This window comes from Ochotona curzoniae, unplaced genomic scaffold, assembly GCF_017591425.1.
Source record: "Ochotona curzoniae isolate NIBS_2020 unplaced genomic scaffold, NIBS_Ocur_1.0 contig_3819, whole genome shotgun sequence".
NCBI classification, from domain to species: domain Eukaryota; kingdom Metazoa; phylum Chordata; class Mammalia; order Lagomorpha; family Ochotonidae; genus Ochotona; species Ochotona curzoniae.
Genome location: NW_024466004.1, coordinates 40,180,700 through 40,196,058, shown reverse-complemented (window position 1 = coordinate 40,196,058; position 15,359 = coordinate 40,180,700). Strand labels below are relative to the sequence as shown.

General features: G+C 37.1%; 1 protein-coding gene across 4 annotated transcripts in view; it reads left to right on the top strand.

Moving 5' to 3' along the window:
- The window catches only part of RNGTT (RNA guanylyltransferase and 5'-phosphatase), a 241,884-nt gene that overhangs the window by 118,368 nt on the left and 108,157 nt on the right, over positions 1–15,359 (top strand). For 3 of the 4 annotated variants that reach the window (XM_040983758.1, XM_040983757.1, XM_040983755.1), the window contains one exon: positions 14,515–14,615. In XM_040983758.1, the coding sequence (XP_040839692.1) occupies positions 14,515–14,615 (101 nt within the window). The remainder of the gene's footprint in view (positions 1–14,514; positions 14,616–15,359) is intronic. The other variant, XM_040983756.1, reaches the window with a different exon arrangement.

Here is a 15,359-nt window from a genome sequence, read left to right as displayed (position 1 = left end):
ATAAATGCATGCATGTGTGTGTGTATGTAAAGTACGTCTTTGTTAGGCATATGTACTCCAGACTATTACTTATATCACTGCTTAAAAACAAATTGTTTACTGTATAAGTTTCATTTATATGCAAATCTATGACACTAGGATGAATGCCTCTTTGCTTTTCACTCAAGAAATAACATTCTTGCTCTTTGCTTTTGAAGAAAGTTTCAATATTTCAGTATAATTTTTTCTTTCAATTTTTTCTTATGTTTTTATTAGGTATCTACTAGTATCATTAAATGCACATATCCTTTTATAGCCCAGTATACTTCTATTTTATTTATTTATTTACTTATTTATATTTTGAATTTTATGGTATAGGTCCATAGGGTTTTAACCTAGTATACTTTTAAATACTAATTATCTTTCCAACTTCATTTTGCTGTAATTAAAAGGGTTGTCAATACTTGAAGAAAAAATAGGATTTTTGAATATTTATTCTGTGACAAATTTCTTTTTACTTTTTAAAGACTGAGTTACACACATACATACACATACACGTGTGCACACTCCCCTACACGCACACCCCCCCCCTTTTATTTGCTGATTCATTGCCAAAGTGTCCATACCAGCTTGGCCTTGAACTCCATGTGGGTCTCCCAGTAGGTAGCCATCTTCTGTTGTGTTCATAGATGCATTAGCAGGGAGCTGGATCGGAGCTGGAGCAGCTGGGACTCTTAACTGGCACTCGTCTGGGATGCAGACATTGCAGGCAGTGGCTTTATGTGCTGTGCCACAACACAGGCCCTCTCTGTTGAATTACTGGAATGCACTGAGGAACTTTGACCAACGTAATGGGCAGGTCATGTATTTGGAGTAAGTTGTGTTTACTCCACAGCAGTTTCTTGCCCTCTCTGTTGGTAAATTGGGCCTGATAATCATTGGCTACAGGAATGGTCCTGTGTGTGCAGGATGTTTGGCAGCATCCTTCACCTCTAATCACTAGATGCCAGTGACTCTCCTCCAAAGACCTATGCAAACATTGGCTAATTTCCCATGAAGAACACAGTTGTTCCCACTGAGGAGCTGGCTCTGTATAGGGGGCAGTGTTTTATAAAGTATTCCTGTTGGGGAGGCACCACTAGGAAGTGTCTGCAGATTAAGCATTAAACAGTGGAACTCATGTTGTTATCTTCAGTGTGGAATCTCCTTTTCCCTCCCTCTTGTAAAAATCCTTGTGATTGTGTTTAGGCCCTCACGCCCTTCCCCCCAGATCATAACTTTGGGTCCAGCTTTCAGGTATTGCAGTTATCACTTGACAGGGTGTTTCAGCTAATATTCTAATATTTACAGATCCTAATAAGCAGTATAACTTTTGACTCTGCCCTACTAAGATTTGTAAATTATCTTCCTTTGTTTGGCTTATTAAAGGCAAATTTAAGTCTGAATGAGATGTTTAGGACCATTAATCAGATCAGTGCTTGGGTTTCTTAGATTTGCCTGCTTGTTGGTATTGGTGGAGTACAGAAGTAAGCCAGGACCCGTTCTTCATTAGGTAAATGTTGACTTGCCTCTTCAGGTTTCATATCTCTCTTCTTGAACCTTCTGGATTCGACTTGCTGTTCCTCGATGTTTTCATGGAGTAGGCAACCTTCTGTGCTATCTGGTACCTGTATTAGCTGACCTGTTCTGATGAGAGTTGAATCATTAGCCATTGAAAAATTCTTGATGTTCAGTTTTCTTTGTTCAGTGCTTCAAAAATGTATCAGTGTTTTCCTGATACTATTTTCCTTTTTCTGTTGCTGTTGCTGTTTTCTGTAATCCTTATTTTATTGAGGTTTTAAATCTAAGTGGAGGTTGATATAAATGCTTATTCTCCCATGTTTGTTAGAAAATCTTCAACATGTCACAACATAGTGTTGTATCTTTTAGCCAGCAATTCAAGTCAATCAAGGAAATGCTGTTTTGAATGAAGGGCAGACCAAACTTGACTAACCTGAAAGCCTTCCTTTGTGACCGTAGAGCTTTTCTGAAGGCAAAAGATGGTAAATGATGAAGAGGATTCTTGGTGTATGTACTTGTGAAAAAAACTCCATGGTGTGGTGCTAGTTTCTTAAAACTTAGCAAGAACCTAGTTCTGCTCTGTTAATGTTAATTATAATGAATGAATTGCCATTGAATACAAGATAAAAGATGTTAGTACTGCTAAGAAGAAAATATTTTGAATCCTGGCAAAGTAGTGAAGGATGGTGATAAAGGCTATAATTGCCATGTTAAGAGAATAATTCTTTTGAGAACAGCCCCTAAAACAAGCTTAGAAGAAAACTTGTTTAGTTTTTTATTTAATTGTCTATTTTTAGAGACATAAAATATCCAGAATTGCACATAGAATTACTTGCTACTTTTGTAAGGGAAAGCAAAGTTCATCCATAGTTTAATCAAGTCAGTAAGTTTAGGACATTTTCTTTATGTTTATAAAGGAATTTGCCAGTATCTTGAGTTTTGACTGTAACACAGTAAGGTTATTAGTCATCTTGAAAGCCCTGATTCATGCAAGGCAGATTAAATTACATTACAGAATTGCTAGCAGAGGTTTCTCCTGGATTATCTAGTCAACTGATTTCAAAACATTAATCCGTAAAGTTCAGAGTTTCTATGGGTGTCCGCATGAAGCCCCATGGAGGTATACATTGCTAGGTAAGTGTTCTGCTAACAAGACACCAGCATGCGCTTATTACTTTTATACTTTATATCTCTGGGCATGAATGTGAGGGTATTTTAAAAATTGTGGAAAACTGGGATTAGAGTATCATTTTATTTATTTTGGTTTGTAAAAGTTTGAGAACCATATGTATGTTTTTATAATATACATTTACCATGAACTTTTTGGAGACCCCTGATGTGTTTAAAAAAAGGTTTGCCTGCTAAGTGGATGATACTTGAATCAGCCACTTTTTTATAAAAAGGTGACTAGTGATCTTTTATCGCAAAATCAGGATAATTTCTCAGGTTTTTTAGAACTTGATCATCCACTGTTAGTCTGTTTTTGTCCCGTCTTTTCCTCCCTTCTTCATCTCTCTGTCTTCAACACTTCACACTTTAAGTTCTCTCCTACTGTTTGGCCTGTTATTCTTAACTTCAGACAAGCTCTTCCTTCTTTAGTAGCTGTGAAGTGTTGAGTGTGCTGCATGTCTTGCGCCATTGGTCTTCTGTTTTCTATACACTCCCAGAAGGATCTCATTTGTACTTGTGGCTTTACTTTTACCTCTCAGTGTAGGGCTCAGATTTGTACTTTCTGATGAGCTCCAGATTATTTTTTTCTGATTGTTTACTTTGATACCAGTTGATACCAGTTTATATCATTTTACCATCTAAGGCTGGACTCAAAGCAAGAAATGATGAAACAAGCCTACATACTGGTTCTTCTCTAGCATTTTTCTGCTGTGATAACATAAGTAAAAATCTAGGTGATTTTTGACAACCATCCTTTCCTTTCTCTATCTTTGAGTCTTGTTTTATCTCCTGAGTAAATCTTAAGTTAGGCCCTTTTCCCTTTTGTCAGTATCATACCACAATTGTAGCCTAGCTGTCATTCATCATTTCTTGCTTGAAAAACTATAATAGTGCTGTAACTGAACTTGGAGCAGCCACTGTCATCTCCCTCCAGTTTGTTCTGTTCTTTATCACATGCTGCCTTTGGCTTTCTTTATGTGTTTCACTGTTGACTCAAAAGTAACTTCAATACTTTTTGTCTAAAATGGCTTAATTACTCGGTATCAGTGTGTCTTAGTTGGGATGCTGTAGCAACATGTCAAAAGCAGCTTATCAATAACAGAACTGTAATTTTCACAGTTCTGGAGGTTGGTAAGTCTGAGATGAAGGCACTGGGAAAGTCAGCTGGCAAATCAAAGGTCTGTTTCAGGGATTATGGATTGCAAGGAATGAGTTCTCTGGGCCTCCGTCATGTTGGCATCAGTGCCATCATGATGGCTCAACCGTCGTGACCTAGTGAGTCCCCAAAGGCCCCACACCATAACATCACCTTCAGGATTAGGATTGCAACATGTGATGCACAGGAAGGACACAGACATTCCATGTGTTATACAGTGTTTTTAAAAAATATTTGAAATGTAATGTGTACTTGATAAGATATTTGAATATTTTGATAAGATTTTGATTTTTTTTCAGAAGAACAGTGCTAGCCACTTATCTTCATTATAAACTGAATTCTGTATTCATTCTAAGATTTACATGTTTGTAAAACTGAAATGGTCATTTTTAAAAAGGAGGCATTTTAAATTGAGTTTTCTCTTTACCAGTCTGTATTATTATAAAACAAGTAGGTTTTATTAAATTGCTACTTATATGATTTTCAATTCTATGATTTGATTGTCTCCTAAAATAAATCTTTAAAACTGACAGCTTGGCATATTAATATGCCTTAAGTAGTACATTTTGTTATTAGATCATTGTTTTTTAATTTATAAAGTTGATAATATTAGATCTTATCTTTTTTGGCTTTTATTTGTAAGTGGATTTTCATTGTATTTTATGTGGCATATTGAATTTTTACTGATGGTAATTATTAAACTATTAATTTTTAACCCTTCACCAAGCATCTTTGAATTTTCTTTTATCGTCTGGAGACATTTATGTTTCTGGAGAAGAATTTTTTTTTTTTTGCCATCAGTAGATTGTTATAATGAATTGTTTATAATGAATTGTGTAATTGGGGTGAGAATAAAAATCTTAAAAATGTATTTTTTTAAGCAAAACTAGCTTTATCTGCTGGGTTTACTGTGTTTAAGAAAGCATAATTATTTCTATATTGAGTCTAGGATGTTTACCCAAACAGTAGTGATGTAATTTTTAATGATTTCATCACTATCTTGATTTCCTTTAAGGCGGGTCAGCTTGATTTAATGTCCCTGGTATTAGTTAGTTTCCATGTAAATTTAGAGTCAGCATTGATTTTAATATTGCATTTCTTGTGAAATATTAATGTTTTTGGTAAATCTTAACTACCGCTAGCTATATTGAATGCTATGGATTGATTGTAAAATGAAAGTTGGAATTAGTCTAATGCCCTGTCTTGAAGTACATGACGAATTGGAGTGGTTTTCTTCTGAGGCCGGGATGATGTTGCCATGGTGAGGGCTTCTGTTTCCATGACATTTGCCTGCATATTTTGATAGATCTTCAATTGAAGAAGGGCTCTGTTTCCGAGCAGACTGGAAAAGTGTCATTTTTATCTTTTCTCCAAATGTGTTATTTTTTATTGAAAAATATAATTTCCAAGGAATTGTTACACTGAAGTGCCAAAAAAGAAAATACACTTTGATTGTTTTAAAATTTTTTCCCTTGCTCAGCTTTTAGAGCACAGCAAAATGGTCTTAGCTTGTTTTGTGTAAGGAAGAAAAACAACATAATTTTCTAGTTTTTTTAATGCATAAAATGTTTGCTTTTCCACTGATTTTTGTTGACAAAATGAACAAATACAAATGAATAATTTGTAATCAGTTTCAGCTGGACATGGATATGTAATGTTATTGTAAACTAAAAGCAATGCTAGTTATATTAGTAGTTAAGAGAAAAATAATGATTTCACAAAGAGTGAAAGAAGCAGTGAATTCCTAGAGGGTGAAGATCGGAGTACAAGATCAATTCTCACATAAATGGTACATATTACAATACTTAAGCACTTCGTTAAGTAATATATAATGTTGGATTATTAATTATACACATTTTAAAATTTGCATGTTACAATGATGTATCTTTGTAGTTTTAAATCTAGACAATATATTCATGAGGTTCAGAAATTCTAGCTCTTGCTTAAAAAGCTTTTATAGTTTTCTACTGCCCCAGTTATTTGTTGTTAGTTTTTATCTTTTCATAATTTTCTTACACATTTATAATCAAATCCAAATGTACTCAGTTTTCAAGAAAGGAAGCACATTATTTTTTTTTTTTCAATTTTTTCCCCAAAGTTGTCTAGGTGTACTTATTAATACATATTTTTTTAATGTCCTAATTTTAGCATTTCAAGACATAATGGAGTTACAGAAAAAGATAAAGTTTATTGCTGACATCTTCTGTCATGTATGCTTACAGCAATTCTGAATTTTAGAAGAAAACATTCAAAGGCACACATCGTGTCAGTTTAGAATAAGAAAGTTGGTTTTCCTTCTGTTGCGTGTAGTTCAGTGTTATCTAAGTGGCTCTTTCCACTGGTGGACCAATTCATAGTGTGAGAACTACCTCCAAAGAGTATGTAAATAGGCCACTCCTGCTGTCTCATATGCTTTCTTTGTTGTGTGTTGTTGTGTTACTCTCATCCATCTTTTGAATATCCAAACAGGTGTGCTTCCTCAGGGAAACCTGACTGGGTGAACGTGCCTCATGTGTTCACATGCTACTCTGGCTCCAACGCACTTAGCACTGTGTTGATTTTTAGTTCTTTGGAATTTCCCTTGCTCTTACTGGATTGTAGGTATCCGGAAGGCAGCGACCAAGGCTGTCTCAGTCACAGTGGATAGTTTCAGTGCTTAGAACAGTAAGTTACAAGGAGATGAATATTAGGTATAGTTGGCTTTCTGTGTGCGTGTGTTCTACACCTGTGGATTCAACTTACCATGAGTGGAGAAAAGTTTTAAAGATAGGTGCACTAAACATGTATAGATTTTTTCCATTGTCATTGTTCCTTAAAAACATTGCAACACAAGTACTTATAGTTAAATATTACAGATAATCTAGTGATATATTCAAAAGTGTATGGGCAGATGTGCATAGGTTATATGCAAATACTATGCCATTTTGTATAAGACTTGATTATTTGTAGATAGTGGGATAGAATCCTTGAGTTCCTAGAATCAATCTCCATGGATACAGAGGGACAAAGGTACTGGGTTGCATGCACGTGCATTCCAAATGGTTTAATTCCTCAGATTCATTGTACTTTTTTATCTGTCTGGTCACTTGTTCTTTTTTCCCTATTTAATGCTTACCTTAAATTTCCCTAGAAAACTTCCCTTGATCTTTTAAATCATGTTGTATTTCCTATTACATGATGTCCCAGTGCTCTGAACTTCATATTTTATTAAATTCTTTATAATTTATTGTAGCTGTTTATCTCTCTGCAGTCCTGCATTGTCTTTATGCCTGTAGCCTCCAGCACAGTGGTTGACTGAGACATAGCAAGGATTAATAGACATTTATTGGGAAAAAAGAGGAAGTGAATGTATACTTATGACAAGTGTTTCTTAGTTGGGATGATTTTGCCTCCCAGATAATACCTGGCATTATGTGGAAATGTATTTGGTGCTACTAAGGGTGCATAGTTGTTGCTACTGACATTTCTTAGTGGCCAGGTATACTGTCTAGACTCTTGTAAGACACAGAACAGCCCTCACAACAGACCTACCTGGTCCTGGTGTTGATTCGTATTTGGACTTAATGCTTTTCCTTTTTTTTTTTTTCTTTTAAAAATTTTATTTTTGATGATGTTTACTTAGTTGATCAGGATGGGAAGGATTGAGGGTTAGGGGAAAGTGGGAGGGATTATTGTTGCCAAATTTTCTGCTTTCTGTATATGGGGAAATAAGAGGAGAAGCCACATTCAACCTCCCAATGGCCTGAGTGCCCTGGGATGGGAAATGGTCGCCCAGTACCAACCCAGGGTCCCTGATGTGGAGCATGTTCTGAGGCTTCTGCATAAGTGGTTTCGATAGTTCTGAAATGCTGTCAAATTCAGCAGTTCAAGAATGAGGAAATGCTTACAGTGTCCACTGGCTGACATAGTTGACCTTAGAGTCTCCATTTGCACTGATACTTGTTGTCTTTGCTTGGGTAGTTGTCTGATTTGTTCTGCCCTCCTTCCTCTGCCATGGAACCATATGTCCTCTGCTTGCTCTAATGGGCTACCATATCCTCCATGAAAATCTGTGCCTGCCATCCACTGCTCTCAGCTGCTGAGGAAGGCACCTGAACTGCCTGACCTAGACCCTGCTGGACCCCCTGCTCATGGGGCTCATGGACCTGGCACCTACTGCACAGGTGGGCCAAAGGGTTCAAGTCAAGTGACCTGGGTCTCCCTGCCCCCAGGACTCGTGGACAGGGCACCCACTGTTCAGGCGGGCCTAAGAAACCCGACCTGATATCCCTGGCCCTGCAGGAACCCTTACTTGTGGGGCTCACAGACCTGGCACCCATTGTGTAGCCTAGACAAAGGACCCAGGCCATTTGACCCTGGCCTCGGTGGATCCCCCACCTCTGGGACTCATGGACCCAGCATCCCTTCATATTATCTTTAGAGGAAAAAAAAATAGAGTAGGCTATGTAACTGTGCTGGCACACTGGTATGGTTAACACAGGCTTGGCATTAGCCAGGCTCAGGTTGCTCGCCAGTTATTAGCTGCTTTTCTCCCAGCACTGTAACACTTGCCTAGGTGTAAGACAACCTAGGCTGTTGCCCACAGATAGAGAATGCTGCTTCTTCACATTATCTCAGATTTATAGGGCCAGATTTTGAATATACTCGACTAGTGAACACCTTGAATTGTTTCTTTTAAATTCCTTATCTAGTGACAGCTTAATTTTTAAAATAACACAATTTGTGCTTTGATATACATTTTTAAAATAATCACTGCATTCCAGCTGATTAACATACTGATCTCTTCTACATGGTTATCATTTGTGTCCCCTTTAACCAGCACCATCCCAGTCCTGCTTTTCTGAAGGCTCTGACTACCACTGTCTTCCTCTCTGCTTCTCTGAGTTTGACTGTTTTAAATCCCACATGTGAGATCAGCCATTATTTTTCTTTGTTTTTCTTGCTTATTTTGCCGGCATAGTGCTCTCTGTTTTCCCAGTTGCATGTGTTAGAGATATCAGGATTTCCTTCCTTTCAAAAACTGAATAATGTTCCATTGTGTGTGTGTGTGTGTGTGAGTGTGTGCGCAACATTTTCTGTTTCAAGCCATGGCTATTGTGAATAATTCTTTAGTGAACATAGGAGCAGATTCTCTCTCTGTTCTTACATAATCACTTTATTTATGTATGTATTTATTTCTAAGTTGGAGTGACAGTGGGATTGGGTGTTGGGGTGGGGCCATACTAAAAGTCTTTGATCCACTAGTTTGCTCTCCAGATGGTTACAAAGAATAGGTTAGGGCCAAGTGAGAGCCAGGAGCCAGGAGCCAGAAATTCCATCTTTGTCTCTGCCATGAGTACTTGGGCTGTCCTCCACTTATTCCTAAGAGTCATTAGCAGGAAGCTGGATCAGAAGTGGAATAGCTGGACTTGTACTTTGCTATGGGATGCTGGCATCACAAATGGTAGCTTAACTTATGACACAAACTCTGGACCCATATACTTCTTGTTGATATTTCTTCAAGAACTTTTAAAATATATGTATATGCAAGAACTTTATATGTATATATAAAGTTATATACCTATTTACATATATAACATATAAAACCTTATATACTATATATTATATAATTATTTATTAGTTTATAAGTATATTAAATATATTTATATCAGTTATATATTTATATGTAAATATATAAAGACTTTATATATACATATATACATATATGTAACATTATACATATATATATATATGCAGAAGTGGATTGGTGAATCAAATGATATCCTATCTTTGATTTTTTTTGAGAAACTATTTTATGGTTTTCCTTGATGCATGTACCCATTTATATTCCTACCACTGTGGACAGGGGTCCTATTTTGTCCATATCCTAGATGACTGACCTTTTAATCTACCTGTTGATAATTATCATCCTAACAGAGTAGAGATATCTCTTTGAGGCACTTCCTTGATTAGCAATGCTGAGCACCTTTTCATATGCCTATTGGTTGTTAAAATGTCTTCTGAGAAGTGTCTGTATACCTCTTTAGCCCACTCAAAGACATTTAAAATTTTGATGTCCTATTGTTACTTTTGTTTATTTGAAAAGCAACGAGAGTGTGAGTGTAGGCTCCTACTCCCTGATTTATTTCTCAAATGCCTCTGACAGCTGGGGCTGGGCCAGGCTGCATCAAGGAACTAGGAATCGCATCAGTCTCCCGTGAGAGTGAAAGAAATCCAAGTCCTTGGGCCATCATCTGCTGCCTGGCAGGGTGCACATCAGTAGGAAGCTGCAGTGGGAGTGCAGCTGAATCTATGCCACTCTGATATTGTATGTTGATGTTGCAAATGGTGTCTTAACCTCTGTGCCACCTCTAAGTAAATGAGTGAGTAAATACATTAATGTGTTGCAAAAGGAAGAAGGAGAACAAATGAACAAACTCCATCCAGGTTTCCCGTAGGGATGGTAAGAACCCAAGTACTTGTGTACTCATGTGCTGCCTCCCAGCTGCATTAGCAGGAAGCTGGATCAGAAGTCTGTGGAAGCCAGGATTTGAATCAGGTATTCCAGTATGGAATGCTGGTATCCAGAGTGTTGGTTTTGCTTACTGTGTTGTAACACTGACTCCCTAGTTTTATTTTTATTTATCTAAGAGGTAGAGAGCAGGAGAGTGAGCCCTTCTTCTCTGTTCATTCGCCAGTTGCCCCCAATGGCAGACCAATCCTGGTCAGCCTCGTGAGTAGCACAGACTCAGCTGCTTATTACCATCATCTGCTTCCTCGCTGGAGTCAGGAGCAGAACTATGACTCCAGCCCAGACGCTCTGTTACTGAAAGTTGGCATCTCAATCAGTGTCTTAACCACCATGCCAAATGCCCACTCTGCTGCTTTCCCGTTTGAAAATCAAGTTCTTTGTAGTGTTGAATTGCGTGATTTCCTAATGCATTTTGGATATCAGCTCATCAGGTATATGATTTGCAAAATTTTGGGCTTCCTTTTTTTTTTTTTTGCTTACTTCCTTTTGTGTCATAGTGCTTAAGTTTGATATAGTCTCCCTCTTTCTCTCTTTTTGTTTCACTTTTGTTGCTTATACTCTTGTTCTCTTATTAGAATATATTAGGTGGTGGGGAGGGAATTGTGGAGGGGATAAGGGAAATGCCAGGAGCCTATGGAACTGTATCATAAAATGATAATAATAATAATAAAATGTAAAAAAAAGAATATATTTGGGATTCTGGAGTTGGATGTGTGTGGGAAGGACTGAAAAAAATTAAGGGAACAATGGACTTAAAAGACCATAGAATTTTCTTTGAATATTTTGAAGTCTATTTGTACTGTATCAACTTTTTTTATGTTTCAGTTTTGTGATCCATGAAGGAGGTGGTAATAATAAATTAACCTACCTCATAAAGCTATTCTGAAAATAAAATGATTTAATATAGTCCAGTAACTGGGAGAAAATAATATTCAGTAAAGGCCGACCATTGCTAATTATTGCTATCTGTTTGGTCCAAGAGAAACAGTAGGGGGATAGAACTAGAAAGGAGAAATAAGGCTAAATATGATAGGTGGAGATTTTTATTCGTTAGGTTGAGAAACCTGTATTGTATTCACTGAGAAGCTTGTATTGTGCGCATCAACCAGATGTATTCAGGATCAGTTGTTATATTAGGTTGTATTTGTTGGTGAGAGGTGTAATTATTAGGTTATCACAGTAGGCTTGTGCTTGACATGCTTTTGTGTTTGGAAACAAGGATCAAGATATTGGGAAAAAAATTATGACCAGCGATGAAGTTTTGGGAGTAATATTTATTGGGGATGTAGTTGGAGGCTTAGAAGAGTGGTTTGTGTAATAACAGTAAAAGAAAGCAGAGATTAGATGCTTGAAGGATATGCATTCCCTATTGATTTCATTGCCTTAGTATTCTTCAGCAACATTACCATCTAGACTTCTTCACCTTTACTTAAAAGTAAGTGCTAGAACAACAAATGATAAAGCTATTATTGTAATGAGGACACCCATTTTTGTTAGTTTCAGGTGTGATTCTTGCAAAGAAGGTACTTTACCTCTCAGGTTTCAGTGTGGGAGCTGAATGTACATTCTGTTAACACGGCAGTTGGGAATAATAGAACAAGGTGTCCTGCTGGACATTGTAGGTATTTGGATATGGATGTCTGTTTTGAGGCAAGATACAGCCCATAATGAAAATAATGCCCAAATAGAGCTTGCTTATAAAAATCGTTTTCCTAGTAAAGGCTGAGAGAAACTGTCTCACATGCTATGCTGTTATTACTACCACTTTATTTATATCAGTATTTTTTTTTTTTAAACCTTGTTATAGCTGACATTTTTAAACTGGGTGATTCTTTGTCCTGGGCAAATATCTTGTGGGTTGTTGATTTAGCCCTGTCTCTGGTCTCTAGCCACTAGATGGCAGTAGCATCCCCTTCCCTTGAGTTCAACAAAGAATGTCTCTTGGCATTGCCTAGGGCAGGCCGCCAGGCTAGGGTGAAGTGGGAAGACCCGTGGTTGAGAACTGTTGCTTTACATAACAGATGTGTCACTCATTCCTCAGTCAGTTTTCTTTGTACTTTTCTTTGGCATTTGGCCATCCCATACATCTAAGTGGGTTTCTACTTTTGTTAGGTGAAAGTTTCTTAACCCTGTTTTTTAGGGATAGAGATTCTCTCCTTCATCCCCTGCCCATAGCCAGTCCCCCCCCCCACCCCACCGGCCCCCTACTCCCCGGGTCATAAGTCCGATGTTCTGCTCTCTGGTGTGTCATGGCATCAGTGCATGATTCCTCTAAGCTGGCAGTGGCAGTCTTACTTTTATGTTGGTGATTGCCTGCAGTTAGAACAGATCTTCATTTTCTCTCTCTTAGCTCACTTGGTAAAATCATGTTTGATTCTGTAGAAGCCAAGTGCTCAGTCTAAGTCTACCCTGAGGTATCTTCTGCTACCAGGGCAGAAGGAAGCTAGAGTGAGGAGCTTAACCTGGGTGTTGAAGCCTGACCTCAGGATGGGATGCAGACATTTTAGGCAGTGTCTTAACTGCTGACTAAACGCCCACCCAGAAATGCAGCTTTGATCCTTATTTTAACCTAGACGTGAGCTGGTTAATTTACTGAATTTGAAGTGGTCCCTGTGATGAGTGCAGCCGTTAAGATGCCATTTGGGATGTCTAAATCAGAGTTCCTGCATTTGTGTTCTGGCTCTGCTTTTGATTTTAGCATCTTGCTAATATGGAACAGGATGCAGTACTTCAAGTGGTTGGGTCTGAGTTACTCCCATTGGGGACCTGGTTTGAGTTCCTTGCTCCTGGCTTAAGGCTGGCCCTGCTTTGATCTGCTGGGTATTGGGCAGTGAACAGGAGATGGGAGTTTCCTCTTTGTCTTTCTTTCCCCCTTGACTCTCAAAGCATTAACAGTTAATTAATTAACTAATTAATTAATTCAATAAAGTACACTCCTTCTTCTTTTAAACCCTAAGACATGTAGCTTGAAAGAAGGTTTTGTATGTTTTCAGGTCACCAAGATTCTGTATTTCAAGTTTGGTGAATTTTGAATTTTTCTAAAATTTATTTTTACTGGAAAGGCAGATTTACAAAGAGAAGGAGAAATAGAAAGATCTTCTGTTTGCTGGTTCACTCCCTAAGTATCTGCAATGGCTGGAAGTGAGCTGATACAAAGCCAGAAGCCAGGAGCTTCCTCCATGTCTCCCATGCGAGTGCAGGGTCCCAGGGCATTGGGCCGTCCTTGACTGCTTTCCTAGGCCACAAGCAGGATGGCAAGTGGAGCAGCCAGGACATGAATAATCATTTATGGGATCCCAGTGGTTGCAAGGCTAAGATTTAGCCACTGAGCCATCCCACCAGGCCTGAAATTTGAATTTAAAAGGCTAAGTCCCTTGTTTTATATATTTCCTCTTAATTTGAGATTCATGAGAAAATATTTCTTTTTATAGTTAATGGATATATAATTTTTAGTGAACATCATTAATTTCATAGTTTCATAGTATCAATTTAAAAATAATTTTAAGTAACACTTGACAAATATTTTACAGAGTTTAATTATTTTTCCCTGTTATTATTACTGTTACTCAACTTGTAAATAGATAAGGAAGCAGAATCCATATAGTGAAGTCTTGCTCAGCAATAAAAAGAACAAGCACTCCTGTATTTCCAGGCATGGAAACATTGTGAAAGCTTCCTGTTAAGCATGAGTATTTCAGTTACATTGTTGGAAAAGTGGAACAGTGATAGAAGTTAGCTAGGTCACTGTTGACAGAGTTGAGGGAGGGACCTGATTGCAGCCATTTAAAGACAGCATTTTCAGAGTAATGTGATACTCTGTTCTGATTTTTGTCATTGTTTAATTGTATTCATTGTCTCTAAGAGAAGCTGGACAAGAGAGCATCTTTTTGGCCCATTTCATTGCTTTTTTGAAGTCATAGAAATGTATCTGTTAGGCCTTTTATAAAGTCATAGAAGTGAATTTGTTAGGAAAAAGAGGAAGACATCAATAAGAAGGTAGATATCGAACCTCCCTTGCTGCTTGAGGAAAAAACTAGTAGTAATTTTTCATAATAAAAAATAGTATTGTGTTGAATACATTACATCTTTAGTTTTTAGTTTCTTATTGAGTATTATAATCATTTTTAATTTTCTACAGAAGTATAAACCTGGTCGGTGTGATGATATTTTGAAGTGGAAACCTCCCAGTTTGAATTCTGTGGATTTTCGCCTGAAAATAACAAGAATGGGAGGAGAAGGGTGAGTATGCAGTTTGGTTCCTGCACCGTTTTCACAAGAAATAATTATCTGCAGAAGGCTTTCCTACCTGCAGCTTGTTACTTCAATGAAAAGAAACTAAGCTGCTTTACAATGTATTTTGCCTAGGTGTGTGCATGTCTGTACGTATACATCTATTTCATTTTCACTGATTACTCTTTGGAACTATCACAATTATTATGCTATACTTTTAATAATATCTTGTCGACTTTACTTGTAGTCTTAAGATTTTTTTAAAAAAACAATACAGTAACAATTTGTTAAAATGTAAAAGTGAAAATAGATTTCACTCAAATAATACTGTTAAATGAGTTATATATGTGGACAGTGATTATTGGTATTATGCTTGAGTACATTGGAGTAGCTTTGGAGGAATTGACTTTGTGATTGCATTCATTCTTATTTTTCCACATTCTAGTTATTGACTTTGACTAATATCTTTCATAATGTTCATTAAGTATTAATTTTTTCATTTCTTGCTTAATCTTCCTTTTATGCTCTTTGGATGTTACTTTAGATTAAACGATGTTTTAACATGAGTATTTACATTATTTTTCCAAAGCCTTATATTACTTTACACACATATTATACTTTAGTCTAGTAGGATAAAATAAAAGAAATTATCAAGGAAATAATAAAAAGACAGATAATGCTAGCAAAGAGATTATAGTTTATCGATCAGTGCATACTTTGATGTTCTTACAGTTTAGCAGTGCGTACCTACTT